This window comes from Urocitellus parryii, chromosome 4, assembly GCF_045843805.1.
Source record: "Urocitellus parryii isolate mUroPar1 chromosome 4, mUroPar1.hap1, whole genome shotgun sequence".
NCBI classification, from domain to species: domain Eukaryota; kingdom Metazoa; phylum Chordata; class Mammalia; order Rodentia; family Sciuridae; genus Urocitellus; species Urocitellus parryii.
Window position 1 is genome coordinate 5982868 of NC_135534.1, and position 16019 is coordinate 5998886.

General features: G+C 58.2%; 2 protein-coding genes across 2 annotated transcripts; both read right to left on the reverse strand.

Annotated features, from left to right (window-relative positions):
• Positions 1-149: 149 nt before the first annotated feature.
• On the reverse strand, positions 150-6105 carry Rps6kb2 (ribosomal protein S6 kinase B2). The gene is made up of 15 exons (XM_026396608.2): positions 5927-6105; positions 5577-5617; positions 5363-5483; positions 5044-5112; positions 3826-3973; positions 2766-2823; positions 2587-2687; positions 2384-2474; positions 2210-2300; positions 1995-2102; positions 1397-1459; positions 1230-1307; positions 1036-1143; positions 828-940; positions 150-544 (listed from the first exon to the last, which is right to left on the reverse strand). Exons 1-15 carry the CDS (start codon positions 6002-6004, stop codon positions 355-357), a joined length of 1458 nt encoding a protein of 485 aa, XP_026252393.2. The 5' UTR covers positions 6005-6105; the 3' UTR covers positions 150-354.
• Positions 6106-7107: 1002 nt separating this feature from the next.
• Positions 7108-15854, reverse strand: Carns1 (carnosine synthase 1). Its single transcript, XM_026396609.2, has 10 exons — positions 15796-15854; positions 15397-15430; positions 13845-14118; positions 13091-13180; positions 12355-12842; positions 11966-12140; positions 11802-11887; positions 10856-11087; positions 10489-10769; positions 7108-9326 (listed from the first exon to the last, which is right to left on the reverse strand). Exons 2-10 carry the CDS (start codon positions 15397-15399, stop codon positions 8100-8102), a joined length of 2856 nt encoding a protein of 951 aa, XP_026252394.2. The 5' UTR covers positions 15400-15430; positions 15796-15854; the 3' UTR covers positions 7108-8099.
• Between the last annotated feature and the right edge of the window lie 165 nt (positions 15855-16019).

Here is a 16019-nt window from a genome sequence, read left to right on the forward strand (position 1 = left end):
CCTGTGGTTCTGTGGTCCTATAGTGTCCCCTTCTCTCTCTAAGCAGGGGCTCCTGGCACAAACCCACCCACCCTGAGAGTCCAGCAGAAGCCTCGCATGCACAAGGCCCTGGTTTTGATCCCCAACACCACAAAAATCAGTGCCATGATTCAGTCCTTTAATTTGCAAGGGCACAACTGAACGTGGTAGCCCCCAGGTGGCCAGTGGGGCCCTCCTGCCAGCAGTGGTAGCTTGAGGCTTCGAGACACATGATTCTGGGGCTCACCCACCCCTGACAGAGGCACCTGCTCCCCGCAGACACAGCCAGTCCAGCTGCAGGGAAGGCCTCAGTGCTGCCAGTGCCCCACCCCCTTCCTACCGCCCGGGGCGCCCTCGGCCCCTCTTAGACTTCTTGGTCCCTGAGGGGGGACGGATGGGGAGGGGAGCAGTGCTCGAGATCGGTGGTGGCGGCGGCGGCGGCAGCAGTGGAGGTAGAGGTGGCTCCATGGGCTCTGGTGGGCCAGGGGTGGGCCGGAACCCCTCAAAGGGGGAGAACTTGAGGGGGCTACAATGGAGACCAAGGCACAGTCAGAGCCTCCCAGGCCCTGCCAGGGGTGCTGCACCGGGTCAGGGAGGGCAGGTTCTCCACCGCCTGGGCACACAGGCTGTGCTCCACCAACTGCCATCCAGGCAGCCCCTGCCACCAGTGTGCAGGGACTGAGGTCCCGTGGGAGGCAGAAACTGAGGCTGGCCCGGCTAAGAGCCTTGGCCAAGCAGCCCCAAACTAGCTAGCCTCTTGTCTGCCGGGGCTCCCTGTCCCAGCCACACACTTCCCGCTGCCTTGGTACCTGATGGGGGTTCGGGGGCTGCTGTTGAGGCGCCTGGGGGAGCGCAGCTTGGGCTGGAAGGAGAAGCCCTCTTTGATGCTGTCCAGGACTGAGGGTGCCACGTAGGTGAAACCCTGGGGAGAGGCGAGGCCGGCAGCGCGCGGCATCATTACCCCTCAGCCACAATCCCTGTCCGGGTCCCCACGACCTCCAGACCCCCAGCACTCACCAGGAAGGCCTGGTTGGCGCTTTCACTCAGCGTTGTGTCATCAGGACTGTCCACCGGTGTCTGCCGTGTGAAGCGTGTGTCAAACTGGCTCACGTCCTCCTCTGACTGCTGTGGACAGATCCACTGGGGAGGGTCAGGGGGGAGTCCAAGGGGCATCCTCTGCCTGTCACAGGGCCAACATGACCTGCACTCACCAGACTTGGCCTGATAGGAGGGTCCACACGGCGAGCCAAGAGGTCATCCCAATTGATGTGCCGGAAGAAGGGGTGCCTCTGGGGTAGAACGCACCGAGATGGGCCAGCAGCTCACCCTGCCTGGCCCCCTCAGTAACTCCCTGTGTCTCGTCTGGCCCCAGACTCACCTGCACATCAGCAGCATCCCCTGGGCCACCCCCAATCCGTTGGCTGGGATTCCGCTTCAGAAACTGTGGGACCAGGGCAGCAGGTGAGGGAGGGCCTGGGGAGGCGCTGCTGTGTGTGCACCTAGCTCTTGGGGGCCCACTTGTGGTGAGGGAAGGTGAGGCAGGGCAGGGGGTGCTTCTGGAGTGTGGCTGCACCTATTGAGCCCCTCACGACTTTCAGGATTGGGTCCCACGGTACCTTCTGCACCAAGTCTTTGCAAGGCCTCCCACGCTGCTGGCATCACCCGGGCAGACTGTGAGGATCTGATGTTAAAACCTGATGGAGCTGAGCCCTCCCCCTCTGCACCCCAGCCACCAGCCTTTCTGGGGGAAAGAGCAACCAGCTCATAGGGCACCCTTGTCTGATGAGGGCTGAGCCGGGGCTTACTGCTTACTGGGGCAGCAGTCTGTCCGAGCTGAGGCCTGGCCCAAGTGAGCACTCCTTTCCCTCCCAGAGGGACTACACAGGCTCCCCCATAGCCCAGGACATGTATACAAAGGCTAACAGGGCCTGAGAGAAGAGATGAGGGGGCCTGACCCTGGGCAGGAGGGAGCCCACCTTTTTGATAAGGTCCCTGGCATCTGGGGTGAGGTAGGGAGGCAGCACCAGCTTCCCCTTGATTATTTTATCCATGGTTTTCTTCCGGTTCTCTGCAGTGAAGGGTGGCTGGGGGAGGCAGAAGGTGAGGGGCGCCTGTGGGCCTCCCCAGGACCTTCCCCAGCCCCAGAGGGGAACCCTGCCCCCCACCCTCCTCCCGAGGAGGCTGGACTTGCCGATCCAGTGAGCATGTCGTACATCAGGGCCCCCAGGCTCCACCAGTCCACCACCCGGTTGTGGCCACTGCGCACCAGGATCTCAGGGGCCCTGGGGGCCAGGTGGAACTGTCAGTCAGGCCAGGCCCTCTCTGGCTGTCCTCCTGACCCCTAGGCCAGTCAGGCACCACTTACATGTACTCAATGGTGCCACAGAAGGTGTGAGTGACGGCACCCTCGTGAATGGACTCCTTGCAGAGTCCGAAATCCGTCAGTTTGATGTGGCCTGTGGAAGAATGTTGTGAGGGGTAGTCAGACCTGCCCCATCAGCAGCCTCTCAGCCTGCCCTGCAGACCCCGTGTATGCAGCTGCAAGTGTGTGCATGCACAAGTACACACCCTGGCTGTTGAGCATGATGTTCTCAGGCTTAAGGTCCCGATAGATGATGCCTTGGGAATGGAGATGGCCCAGGGCCAGTGTGATCTCAGCCAGGTAGAAGCTGCAAGGACAGGATAGAGTGAGAGTGGTATGGGGAAAGGGCTAGGATCTCTGGGGGAGGGGCAGGTTTCACACCCACCAGGCAGTGTCCTCCAAGAAGATGCCCTCTCGCTCCAGATGTGTGAAGAGCTCACCACCTGTGACACAATCACATCAGCAGTCCTGCTCCAGAACCCAGCCCCAATGCTCCCTCTGAGTCTTGGGTTCTTCTTGGGAGAAGTGGGGCTTGCAAATCCTGCCCTACCTGCCTCCCAGAGCTGCCGTGGGGACTCAAATCAATTCAGCAAACATCTACCGACGCCTATTCGGTGCCTGGCCCTGTGCTGGGGGCAGAGATGAGGAGACCCAGCCATTGCCCTCAGGACGCTCAGTCTAGTGGGGAGACAGACACGTGCACACTGCTCTAGAATGCCAGGCTGAGGCAACAGGTCCAAGAGCTTTGCCAAAGAACCTCACAGTGCAGACAGGGAAGATTAAGATAATCCCAACACCAGAGACAGAACGTGCAGTGTGGCTGGGCTGCTCAGGGTGCTAAGATGGAGGAACAGTGCAGGACGTGCAAGCAGAGGCCCACGGAGCTCAGCTGATACAGGACTGCTGTGCAGTGAGGGGGAGTGGACAAGGAGGCCAGGCTTTGTCTGGGAAGCTAGAGACTCATGGGATTCTGAGGGGAAGGGTTAGAAGCAATCACACTCCAGAAAGATGACTCTGGCAGTTAGCAGAGGAAACACCAAAAAGCAGGTGAGCCAGGGCCTCAAGCTCAGTTAAGAAACAACTGCGATCCCCACCTGAACCTGAGAGAGAAGAGGGGATGGGGCACACCAAAGAGGATGCAGCTAGATGGGACCCTAACTGGATGTAGGGCACACAGGGGAGAGGACAGGACAGAAGGGATGGCAGAAGTGGGTAAAACTACCCCCTGGATTTCTATACAAACAGCTGAGGGACACACCAGGCCCTAGACAGACGTTTGCTGAATGAATGAAGGGATATGTGGACAAGTGGACAGATGTATGGGTGATGGGTGTGGGGGTCCCCTAGATGTCCTCCACAACCACACCACTCAGGACTCCCTGAAACCCCAGTGCTTCTGTGCTGGTCCCCACCCCACCAGGGCCTGGCTGAGCCTGCACACCTACCACTGAGGCACTCCAGGATGAGGTAGAGCTTGCCACCCGTCTGGAAGGCATAGGCCAGTTCCACAATAAAGGGGTGCTTCACTGACTCTAGAATGTTCCGTTCAGCCTGTGTGTGTGCGGTATCCTTGGCATTGCGCACAATTTTGGCCTAAGATGCAGAGATTGGTTAGAAGGTGGGGCACCCAGCACTCCTTCCATCCCTCAAGCAAAGCTCTTCCTTTTGTCCCATGTTCTGTTTTATTATTTTCCAGAAGAATGGCCCAACAGAACACAACTGCAAATGCTAGGCTGTGCAAAAGAGGAGCTAGTGCCTTTGTGCAAATGGGAGATAGTATTCTTTGTTTTCTTTCTTTTTAAAATATTTTGCTTTAGTTTTTAATGGACCTTTATTATTTATTTATTTATATGTGGTGCTGAGAAGCAAATCCAGTACCTCACACATGCTAGGGAAGTACTCTACCACTGAGCCACAACCCCAGCCCATTTATTTTGTTTTCAATAAATATTTAAATACAACTGGGTCCTAAAAGTGTATGGACTCTAGGTCTGACTGCGGACCCACAGTGATATCATCGTCCCCTGCCCTATAATCATTACATGAAACTGGGGTACCAATGGTCAAACCTGATCACAGTGAGTCTTTTCTAGAGCTTTCCCCAACCCTCTATACAGGATCTGGCTAGGACAAAGACAACTGGAATTTCTTGAAGGTCGCTAGGCTGTAACATTAAGTATTCTTGGTGTCCAGTCATTATCCTCTACCATCTTCTGTCATTCCATTGACTCTCTCCATGATTCTGCTGTCAATAGTCATCCTTTTCAGGGACTGGTTTATCCTCAGTAAAGAGTTTCTCAACCTCAATGCTACTGATACCTTGGACCAGACAATTCTTTGTTGTGGGATTTTTGTCCTGTGCCCTGTGTCCAGCAGCAATCTATGCAAGCAAGCAGCATGCCACTGGATGCTCACAGCACTCTCCTCTCCAGTCTTGACAATAAAAATTCTGCCTAAAATTGTCAAATACCCCCTGGGCAGCAAACTGCCCCCTTTTGGGAATCACCACAAAACAATACACATCACAATAATAATAAACTAGCAAATGCCAAACACAGGGCCCAACTCCTCCATGGTGTTCAGAACTGCTGTCTTCCCAAAACCTGGCAGAGTACCCTGGGACGGCAGTCACTCAATATTTGCTGGCTGAGTGAATGACTCACCTTCCTCAGGACTTTCATGGCATATATTTTGCCCAAGTTGGTGCCTTGCACTTTTCGTACCTGGAACACCTGTAGGGCAGGGGAGACAGGATCAACTTCCCTCTCCACACCCTATCTTCAAGAAGCCCCACCCTCAAGCTCTGGAAGTGGGACCAAGAGGCCTCAAGTCACCCAAGGGTGGGGCAGTAAAGATCTCATCTGATTCTGGAGGGCTTGCCCTATTCTCCTTTATGGAATCCCATCAGATTTGCAAGTCTAATCTATGCCGAGAAGCCTGTGCTGACAAGATGGGGCTGAGGCCGCAGGGAGGGCACTGTACCTTGCCATAGCCCCCCTTGCCCAGCACCCGCAGCAGTTCAAAGCAGTGCGGCCCAATGCGCTCAGGGCCCGGGTTCACACTGGTCTCGGTCAGCTCCACCTCCTCATAGTGTCCCACGGGCCTACGAACACAAGAAGTTAAGGGGAGCAAGGCCCAGTGCTCCCCAGGTCCCCTTCCCTACTCCATTCCCCATCCCCAAGAGACCCTCACTCACTCCAGGCCGGCAGCCCTCGATTCGGTAAGGGGACACACGTCCTGTGAGAAACTGAGAGGTAAGACCAAGGGAGGTGCCGGGATACCTCCTGCCACCCCAAGCTGGGCTGCTTGGCCCAGAGAAGGAGGGCGCCAGGGATGGGAGAGGGCAGGGGCCGGGCAAGTGCTGGGGAGCAGAGGACGAAAGGCCGGGAGCCGGGAGCGAGGTCTGGGAGGGCGTGGGTCCGAGCGTGAGGAGGACCGGCGTTTGAAGGGGTCTCAGCCCACTCTGGGCGGCGACAGCCACGGCTCAGGTCTCGGCCGGGTGACAAGCTCGGCTCCAACCCAGTCGTGACCAGGCGAAACACTCACCGCAGGACTGAACTCTGGCTCGCCCTCGCCCTCGCTGCCTTCCTCGGTCTCCAAGTCTAGATCGAACACGGCCGCCATGGCCGCGCCGGCCCGGCGGGCCCCTCCACGGGGATCTGGCGGCTCTGACTGACAGCCCGAGTCCCGAGCATGTACGTTATCACTCAGCGACCGTCACCGCCACCGCGCGCAGGGATGACGAAAAGCAACCCCGCCCTCTCTCGCGCAGGCCGCTCAGCCTGACGGGGAGGAAAGATGGCGTCTGCCTCAAGGCCTCTCGGGAGTTGTAGTCCGCGAGTGCCGCACCAGCCCCGCCTGTCAGCAGGACTCTGTGTTCCCAGCACTGTTTCCCCGCGGTCTGCACCAGGCAGAAGAGGCCTGGAGGCGCCCATTTGGGCTCTGGGGAGAGTTTGAGTTTGGTGGGGAGAGTTTGAGTTTGGTTGGGTAGAGTCAAAAGTGCACTCAGGTGTAGGACTGTAAGTGCAACTTCAAATCTGCTGGAACTGTGCTCTGCCAAGCTGGCTGCCAAGTGAGAGGCAAATCGCGTCCTTCTCTTGTCGCTCCTGAGTAACTGTAGGACCTTCTTAATCAACCTCCGCATCGAGGTCCTACAAGTCATACATTTACTGGTTGTGCTATCCAATGCTGGGCTCCGTTTCCAGACTCCTGCCCTAAAGAATTCAGAGCTCTTCAATATGAACTTTTACTAATTTAAACACATTTAGTAATTTGGCTGCCTGATACAGAAAGGGAACTTAATAGCACTTGGTTGAAAGGAATGAATTAACACATTAAAATGGGCATGGATTCATTTTGGATGGGCTCTGTAGAGGGTGAATTTGGACCAGACCAGACCTGGGTGTGAGATCTGACTATTGGGAATCATGGCTTCCAGTTGCACAACTTGGGGGTCTCCCGGCTGGCCGAGGTTTATTTGGTTGGATGCGGCCTCTGGTTGTAATCCCACCAAAGGAAATCCTTAGATTGGGCCCTGATGTAGGTGTAGGGCAGGCCTCTGCCAAAGATCAGCCTAGAGGCCTGGCCAGTAGGATGGATTTTCCTTAGCTCAAGATGCTACAGAATTCCCCACCCACTTCTCCCTCCCCTTCCTCTGCTTGCCAAGCCTGGGGGAGTTGTCCAGTTGAGATAACCTATTCCAGACTCCAAACACGCCAGTAGTCCATAAACATTTATTTGGGGAAAGAATGCTTGCAGAGTTGTCCACAGCTTCTGTGCAGGACAGAGGCAGGAGCCTTAAAGCAGTTTCCTTGAATGAGGAAGGGAGTAGTGTAGACACCCTCTGCCCGGGCTAGTTAAGTGTGCCAGAGGCCAAAGCACTTGGTGGAGAAGGTGTATGGTGCATGGGAAAGTACAGGGTATTCAGGAGTCTCAGAGCTGCTTATGAATGAGGGCAGAGAGGTGGGAGGCCTGGAAGCTGATGGGCACATAGAATTGGTAAATACAGAAACCTGGCCATTGCACTGTATTAATATGCACTGTTATGACCTTGGTGATAGTCGTTTTTCCTCTCTGGGCCCATTTTCTCATCTGTAGAATGGGAATAGTGTCTACCTGGAAGTGTGAGAGGAGGTAGCCTGGCTACCTGCTTCTGTTGCTCAGGTCAGTTGAGACAGGGGCACTGCCAGAAGTTTTCAACAGGCTCCATAACTCATGTAATTTGGAAAAGAGAAAAACAGGGGCTTTAATCACAAATTGTCCTGGCATTTGTCCATGGCCAGGGATCCAGCCAGGTTCTCTCCTCCTAGATAGAGAATCATCTGGAGGGGTGGAGAGGAGAGCCTGGGTCAGGGCTCACTCCAATCTAGGATAGTTGGTAGCAGCATGTGTGTGTGTGTGTGTGTGTGTGTGTGTGTGTGTGTGTGCATACATGTGCTTTTATTTCTCCAGGGCTAGTGTCTTGGAGCAGACATGGGCTGAACTGAGGCCTTCATGAGGGCAAGAGGCCCCACCCCTGCCCTCCAGATGCTTATTTTATGGTCTTTGAGCCTAGAAGACTCAATGGCTCTGCCATTCTGTGACAGACCTGAGGCAAGGGGAGTGGACCACACTGGGGGTTGGGCGGGGCAACAGGGAGAGAGGCAGGGCAATCACCAGGGAGAGGAGGGCATCATTGCCCCTGCCCCCTGCATTTCATTCCTTCCCCCTAGCCCCAATGCTATTTGAAGTGAGACAGGAAGTGGGCAACTGGGTAGTTTGGCCCATCAATGCCCAGTCCCTGGCAGAGACCCAGCAGGCGGAGGCGGGCCTCAGCGGGGCTGGGCCCAGCACAGGCCACACTGCAGTAGGGCTCCTCATACTCACCAGGCACCAGGGCCTCCTCCAGCAGATTGAGGCGCAGCAGGCCCTGGTCATGCAGGGCCTGCAAAGTCTCTCGGCTAGCAGTGGAACTCAATGCCTGCAGGTGCTGGGACACCAGGCACATGACGCCCACAAGGTAGCCACGGGCACGTGGATGGGCAGGAAGGGCAGGCCGAAGGCCACAGGCCACCATAGCAGCAGCCAGCAGCAGATCCACACCATAGAGCTCCAGGATCCAGTCACGCAGGTAGAAACCACCCATGCGGGGGTTGATCTCGATGAGCCGAGGCCCTGCCCCAGTCAGCTTAAGCTCCACATTAAAGACCCCATCAAGCAGCCCACAGCCCAGGCAGCAGCGGAAGGCTGCCTGCACCATCTGTGCTTCCTGCTCTGGTGCCAGCCCTGTAGGCATGCAGGCTGCGGTCTCTGTGAAGCCAGGCAGCCTTGTGGGGCCATTGTCAGAGACAAAGGCGGCCAGCAGCCGCCCACCAAACACCACCAGGTCCACATCATGCTCAGTGCCCTCAACAAACTCCATTAGCAGCATGGCATTGCCCCAGCCCAGCCCAATGCCTGGGTGGTCAGCCTCACCCTGCAAGTCACGGGAGATTCGGGAAAAGTGCTCATGGCACTGTGGTGCATCTTCTACCAGCCGCACACCCACTGCACCTGCCCCAAACTCCAGCTTCATTACCCCTGGCAGGGGAACCTGGTGGACAGCCCTCTCCACATCTGCCTCACTCTCTAATGGACAGCAGGCCACAGCATGGATGGAGGGTGCAGGCCAGGGCGGGCCATGATGGCGCAACAGGTGCAGTTGGGTGCGGCTCTTCTGTTTGGCCAGGCACATGGCAGCTGGGGAGCTGCAGGGCAGCCCCAACTCCTGGCAGAGCAGGGCTGTGAGCACCAGACAGTCATCCCAGTAGGAGAAGCAGCCATCCAACTTCAGGCCACGTGCCCGTACCAGCTCTGCCAGCAGCCTCGCATTCTCCTCATCCCTGCGGTGCTCTGTCACATCAAAGTGAATGAAGGTCTGCACCAGCTGGGATGCAAAGTGGTTGGGGTCTGATTCCACCAGGTGCAGCTGCAAAAACCACAGGAGGGCAGCACACCCAAGTCAGTAGGAGCTGGGTGCTGAGGAGACAGGATGGAGCCTGGGATGTCCTGTGGTCCCAGCCCAAAGGGGATATGGGCTCATAAATACTAGCTGCTTAATAAATGTTTGTTGATGACTCATTGAAAGAATGTGTGGGACACCTACCCTGGAAGGGGTAGAAAGTGTCGTAAAAGAGAGAGTGCTAAGCTGGAAGCTGAAGAATAAGGTCAGCCAGAAGGAAGAGGAGGAAGCAGAGCCCTGCAGGGGGAAGGGGAGAATCGGGGTGGAGGGTAAGAGCACAGGGTATGGCAGAGTTCAGAAAAGCCTCAACCAAGGCTTGGAGAGAAGCCACCAGGGTTGGAGCAGGGAGCAGGTGGTTTGCCCACTGGAAGGTACCCTGGGAGGAGTCGTGTGTCCCTAAAGTTTATGGCTTTGGGGAAATACAGACACAAAGCAGCCGACAGCCAGGGCAGAGGCAGCCACTGATGAGGTCCTGTCTGCACAGGGACACTTGGCATCAGGAGTAGGGTGGCATTCCCGTTGGTTAAAGCACTATTTAAGGTAGGAAGCAAAAAGACGGGAAGGCTGGAAAGGGGTTCCCCAGGGGGTGTTTCACTGTAGGTGAGGGGAGAGGAGGCTGCTGTGGTGGAGGAGGCTTGAGAAAGCCTCAGCTTTCTCATCTGTTCAGTGGGGATAAGAATGTCTAGCTCGCTCCAGATTCGGTAATGTGAGGCCACGGCTGTAAACTTGATTTGGGATCTGCAAGCTGCTCCCCAGCACCCTCGGCGGGGAGGAATTCTAAAGAGCCTGCCCTTTCCCCAGGACAGAACCAGACGCCCAAACCTGGCATTCAAAACGTGGGCTCTGGCACCAACCCTAAATGCCGTCCCTGTCCCCTTCCCACTTCAGCCCATCCACTCCGGCCTCCTCTCTGTGGAGGGCTTTGTGTTCTCCCTAAGGGCTTCTCATTCCTGGCGGGAGAGAGCAGTTTAGTGCCCTAACCGCTAACAAGGATGTCTAGAGCAGGCCCCGCCCCTTCTGGCCCCGCCTTATTAACCAGCTCCGCCCCCTCGCCCAAGGCCCGCCCCTAGACCGGTTCCACCACTCCGGCCGCTGCTCGAAGCCCGGCCCCGCCCAGGACCCCACCCACCTGGAGCCCGTAGTCGCGCGCCGCCTCCCACACGAACTTCTTGCTGACTCCGCCGGCGCCAACCACCAGCAGCTGCTTCCCCTCCATGAGGCAGCGCGCCGAGCGCCGCAGCATGGTCTCCACGAGTGGCGCCGCCGCCGCCTCCTCGACCGCGGGCCCCAGGCGGGGCGCGGCCCACAGCCCCTCCAGCGCGCCGCAGGCCTCTAGGCACAGGCCGCCGTTCAGCTCCAGGGCCACTGGAGTCAGCTCGCGGCCGACCACTGTCAGTGCGAAGTCCACTCCTGGGCCGGACAGGGGGGCGCGGATTCAGCGAGGTCGGCCTTCGGTCCTCGCCCCCAGGCTCCCAGCCCCGGCCGCCCGCACTCACCAAGAAAGTCAGTGCGGGCCCGGCGCCCGCCGCGCTGCTCGGCGCTCAGGCCGGCCTCCAGCGCTAGCACGGCAGCCAGCGCAGCTTCAGCTGCAGCCTTGACGCGCTGCCGCACGACCGCCACCTGCGCTGGCTCGCCCAGTCCTAATTGGGCCAGCGCCACCTCCAGCGTACTTGGCAGGGAGTTCTGGTGCCGCAGAGGACGGTCCCCACGACCCACGCCGCACACCACCTAGGCAAGGTTCCGCTCAGGGGGACTGGCCCCTCTCCCTTGCCCCATGCACACACACCTCTTGGGTGAATATCCAGACACCCTCACTGGAGTTTCAAGAAGAGCGCATCCTCCAGCGTGACTCAAACTACTCAAACCACCCTCCCCAGCCACTGCCATCTGGTTCCCAGAACTCTTCAGGGACTCAGGCTTTCAGACCCAGGTGGGGTTTCTGCTCCCAGAAAATTCCAAGCATGGTTGCTTCTAGTCTTGCAGCACCCCCCGGGTGTGTCCCAGCCCTAGCATGTCCCTGGGAAGCCTCATCCCTGGCTCCCTGCTGGCAGTACTGAATCTCTCCCTTTCAGATTGGCTCAGAGCTGGGTACCTAGGAAGTTCCCCAAGCCTTCCTGACATCTCCAGCCTGGAGGCCCTGCTAGTCTAAGCCTCAAGTCACTGGAAGGCTATCAGAAGCCCTACTCTGTGGGCAAGAGTTCTCTGGGAAAGGAATCAGCCACTTGAGCCCTAGTAACCAGCTGAGTACTGGGACAGAAGCTCCCAAAGTAGGAGAGGTTCAGGAGGATTGGAAGGGGAAGGAAAAAGTGTCAGCAGACCCAGAGGTTTCCCCAGAGATAACCAAAATTCCCTCAAAGATTTTTGTCCTTTTTGCCCAGAGATTGCTAGGGGCCTCATCAGATCAGTGGGGCTGGGTCATGTCCCAGGCCTTAATGTTCTCACCTTGCTCAGCAGGGGCCTGTCACCCTGAGTACGGCACACTACAGTACAAATTCGCACAGCCAGCTCAGGGCTGGGAGAGGGACCGCCTGGGGGAAGATGGAGAGGTCTAAGTCCAACACAAAACCACCAGGCTCCCGCCCCTGGCTGGCACAGGTGGCTCTCACCTGGGAAGGGCAGCTGGACAGATGGGCACATGGCCTCAACCAGGACACTTTCCTCTTCTTCCAGCTTCTCCAGCAACATCAGCACTGTGTCCACCACTGTGTCACGCTCTGCCCGTGGATGCAGATACAGAACCTGCCGCCCCTGCCAGCGCCAGCCACTGAGCTTCACAGCCACCTACCACAGGGAGGGGAAAGGGGTTTTCTCACCACCACCCATATATCTGCATAGGTGAGATGTTTATGCCACTGGTGCCAATGACTGAGCTAAGAGGTCAGGGCACTGCCCCAGAGGGATGGAACAATGATAGTGTTAAAACCTGGGCACAGCTTCCCATCAGGACTCATGGGTCTCCTCCTGCTGGCACCTGCAGACATCAGGAGCTTGTTACCTGCAGGGCATCGCCCAGGGCCTCGGAGTGCAGAAAGGCCTCTACTTCCTCTTTCACCAGTGTTTCCTGGCCCTCTTTGCCACTCAGCTCCACCAGCCGTAGTCCTGGGCTGGCATCCCCTCCCCGCAACAGCGCTGGAGGCTTGTAGGTGAAAGCCAGGGTAGCTGGCACAGCCACACCACCCTGCTGGGACAGCAACCGCCTCATCAGCAGCCGGTCCTCCAGCAGCCGGGCCAGCTCTGCCGAGGCTCCTGTGGGGCAAGTCAGGTTTCGGGCCAGCTCTGCTGCCTCCCGGCTATGGCCAGGCCCTAGTCCGAGGCCTGCCAGGAAGTAGGTGGCACGCCGAGGGGGGACAAAGTCATCCAGGAATGTCAGGCCCCCTGGGTAGAAGCTCACAGCCTTGGAGACCAGCAGGGCCGCCTCACCCGGCTGCCCTGGTGCTGCTACCTTCGTCAGCCAAGCAGGGGACAGGCAAAGGAGCATGTTTCCTGTAGGCAGAGGGAGGCGGGTGGCTGGCCAGGGGTGGCTTAATGCCCCAATGCCCTCCACCTCCAGCCAGAGCCCCTGTGTTGTGAGGGGCAGTTTCTCCCAGAACCCACCCCTAATCAGAGTATGGCAGCCGGTCCCATGGAATGTGGGCAGTTGCCAGGGTTGGAGGGTATTTTGGGATGTGGCTGGGCCAGGGCGGGGCTGCCCTTTCTGTTGGAGGGGGTGGGGAACTTGGGTACACACTCACCCGGGCTCTGCACCCCACCCTCCAGCAGCACAGACAGAAAGGTGCTGGGGGATCCCAGAAGGCACAAGGTCACCTCTGCCCCAGGGCAGCCTGGGGAAGAGAACATTGCCAAGCTCACCAGGAGTCTCGGTGCTGTCTTTCTGTGTACCTTCCCCACCCCCCTCCTCACCCTTGGGCCTCCAGGTCCTTAGGGAAAGAGTACAGGGGACAGAGGAGGCTGGGTAGGAAGGGGAACTACCTGCCTATCCTGCCCTATAAGGCTGGCTCCCCTTTCTGCAGCTGGGCCAGAAGGCATATAGACTGAGTAAGTCTCTCCTAAGCTTTGACTTTCTGTGTGGCCTTGGAAGGAAGAGCTAACCTTTTTCTGAGCCTCAATTTCTCAGTCTATACAATGGGACCAGTTCTGTGATTTTCATATATTTTATTGGTGAACTTCATCCTCATAGTGAACTCTGTCCACACAGAATCACTTGTGGCCACCTGATTTATAAAACAGATAAAGCAGGGGAGGAGTTGTGGTTTGCCTGGTTAGTAAATCCCAGGCCTGGATCTCCAGGGGCAGGGGGAACAGTGGAGAGCCCTGACTTCTGACCTCACTGGTACCAATACCTTTGGAAACAATGCCTGCCTGCCCCCAACCACCTTGTTTTAGCTCCCTACCTTCAGAGGGCACCAGAGTTTGGGGGAAGATAGAAGTTCTAGGCTGAGGGCCCCTCCCTGCCCCCAGGGATGCCCCCATGGAGCCCTCTGGCACCTGTGCGGGGCACATGGCTGCGGTCCTGAGTCTCCGGAAGGCCAGCTTGCTGCAGACAGCTCTGCAGGAGGCTGTAGTAGTAGACGGTCCAGGCCCGGGCCTCGGCCCCCTCGGGAGAGCCCTTGCAGTCCAAGCCCACATCCTGGTGCCAGGAGCCAGGGAAGCAGTCTGTGGGCGGTACACCAGAGCCCCCGCCCCATGGGCCCACCTCTCTGTCCAGGTCCTTGGAATCCAGGGGACAGTCCCACTGGGGATGCAGTGGATCCAGGGAGAGCTGGTGGGTAGAAGTAGTAGGTCTTGGGCAGGGTGGGCAAGGGAGTGAAGTCCCCCAACAGTGTAAGCCTGCCTTCCCCCCCAGCCTGGGTCACGTTCAAGGGGCCTGGAGAGGAAAGAGCTGGGTTGAGGGTGAAGGCTTGCCCAGGGGATCATGTGGGAGGAGTGCTTTAGAAACTGTTGGCTGGGGCGTCCCAGGGTGGGAGAGAAGGATGCAATGTCCTGCTGGGTGGACCGCCACCCCCACTCTGCACCAGGTCTGCCCTCGTGTGGTTCACCAGGGCAGCATTTCTGTGTTTTGTTCATCGAGGCACGTCCAGCACCCAAACAGCGCCTGGCACAGTCATGGTTCTGAATGTTTCCTGGCTAGAGAACCCGTGACAATGAGCCCACCAATCACTCTGGAACTGTCATTTTGCTTTGGGCCTCACTGACCCAATCTGCCAGCATGGAGTTTGCTGCCACCTAACTATGTGGGTGAATCTCGTTGTCATCCCCAAATAGGCCTTGAGGACCTAGTGTGCCCTGGACCTGGGTGAGGCCCAGGAAGGGCAAGGCTGGTTTCCTCTTCTCAGGTGTCTGGAGCCCTACGCTGCTTTCTTTGGAAGAAATCCAACCCCTACCCCTCTCTAAAGCTGGCTGACTCCCACATGGGGCTGCTGGGAGGCTCCATGTGACATAGGTAGGGATACTAATTCCTTGCATTTTTCCTGGCCTGGATAGGCCTGGCAGCTGGGCCTGTACTCCAGGGGGTAGACGAGGCCACCCTGGCAAGGTGTGAGGTCTTTCTGGGCCTGGTGGGTGCCTGGTGCTTGCCCTGCCCCATCCCTGAGGTGCTAATGAGGCTGGGAGTGGGGGATCATTTCATGGTTGCAAAACAGTATCTGTGGCTGGGATAGCAGAGGTTTGGCTTGAGTCCCAGAAGGTCAGGGCCAAACTCTGGGCCCCTTTTCCCCAGAAAAGAGCATCTGATGCCCCAGACTGTGGGCTCACTACTGTGTCCCCAAAACTATAGTGGTGCTGGGAGTACAAGTGGTGCTCAGCACGTGGGGTGGAATTAATCAATGTCAAGGGGTTGAGGGTGCCCGGCTGTGGGGGCAGATGAGGGCCAGGCTCTCTAAGCTGGAGGTCAACCAAGGGGGTGGAGCTGGTTACAGGTCTGAGCTGTCCACATGGGCTGCCGGCAGCATTAGGCCTTTGGGTGCCAGTTGCTGCCCTCTGGACCCTCCCCCTATCCAGGGACTTGGGCCTTTGCAGGAAGGGGTCACAGGAGACTCACCATCTCACAGGTGGAGAGGCTGGGAGACTGAGGGCTGAGCCAGAAGGACAGAGAGACAAAGCAAGGGGTCAGGGTAGCCAGCTCGCCGGCCACCATCTTCCAACCCCTAAAGCGTTTGGAGCTGAATACCCTCCATCCTGTCCCTGCTAGGAGATGGCCAAGGCTGCCCCACCCCTGCCCCAAGGAGAGGAGAGATATCTGCCGCAGGGACCCCAGGGTCCTACACCCTGAGCTCCTCATCCCGGGTTGCCCGGCTGCGCTGGGGGTTCTGGCCCAGCCCCTCCGCAGGGGACACCTGGAGTCCCCTTGAGGTGTGCGGGTTAGTGTTGAGGGTCCCCGTCCCGCCCCTGCCCGCAGCCCCCCTCCCTGGCTCCCCCGAGCGGGCTGGAGCCGGGGTACCTGCGGGCGGAGGCAGCTGGGCGCAGCGGATTAGCGGGTGCAGTGGAGGCGGCGGCGGTGGCACTGCTGGAGGCTGAGACTGCGCCGCCTTAAATAGCGCGCCGGGGGCATGCTCAGAGCAGGGCGGGGGGTGGCCCGGGACCCACCGCCAGGGCCCCGCCCCGTCCCCTGCCTAGCGTCCCAGGCCTGGGGCATGCAAGGGGGCTGCTGGGACCCACCAGCGG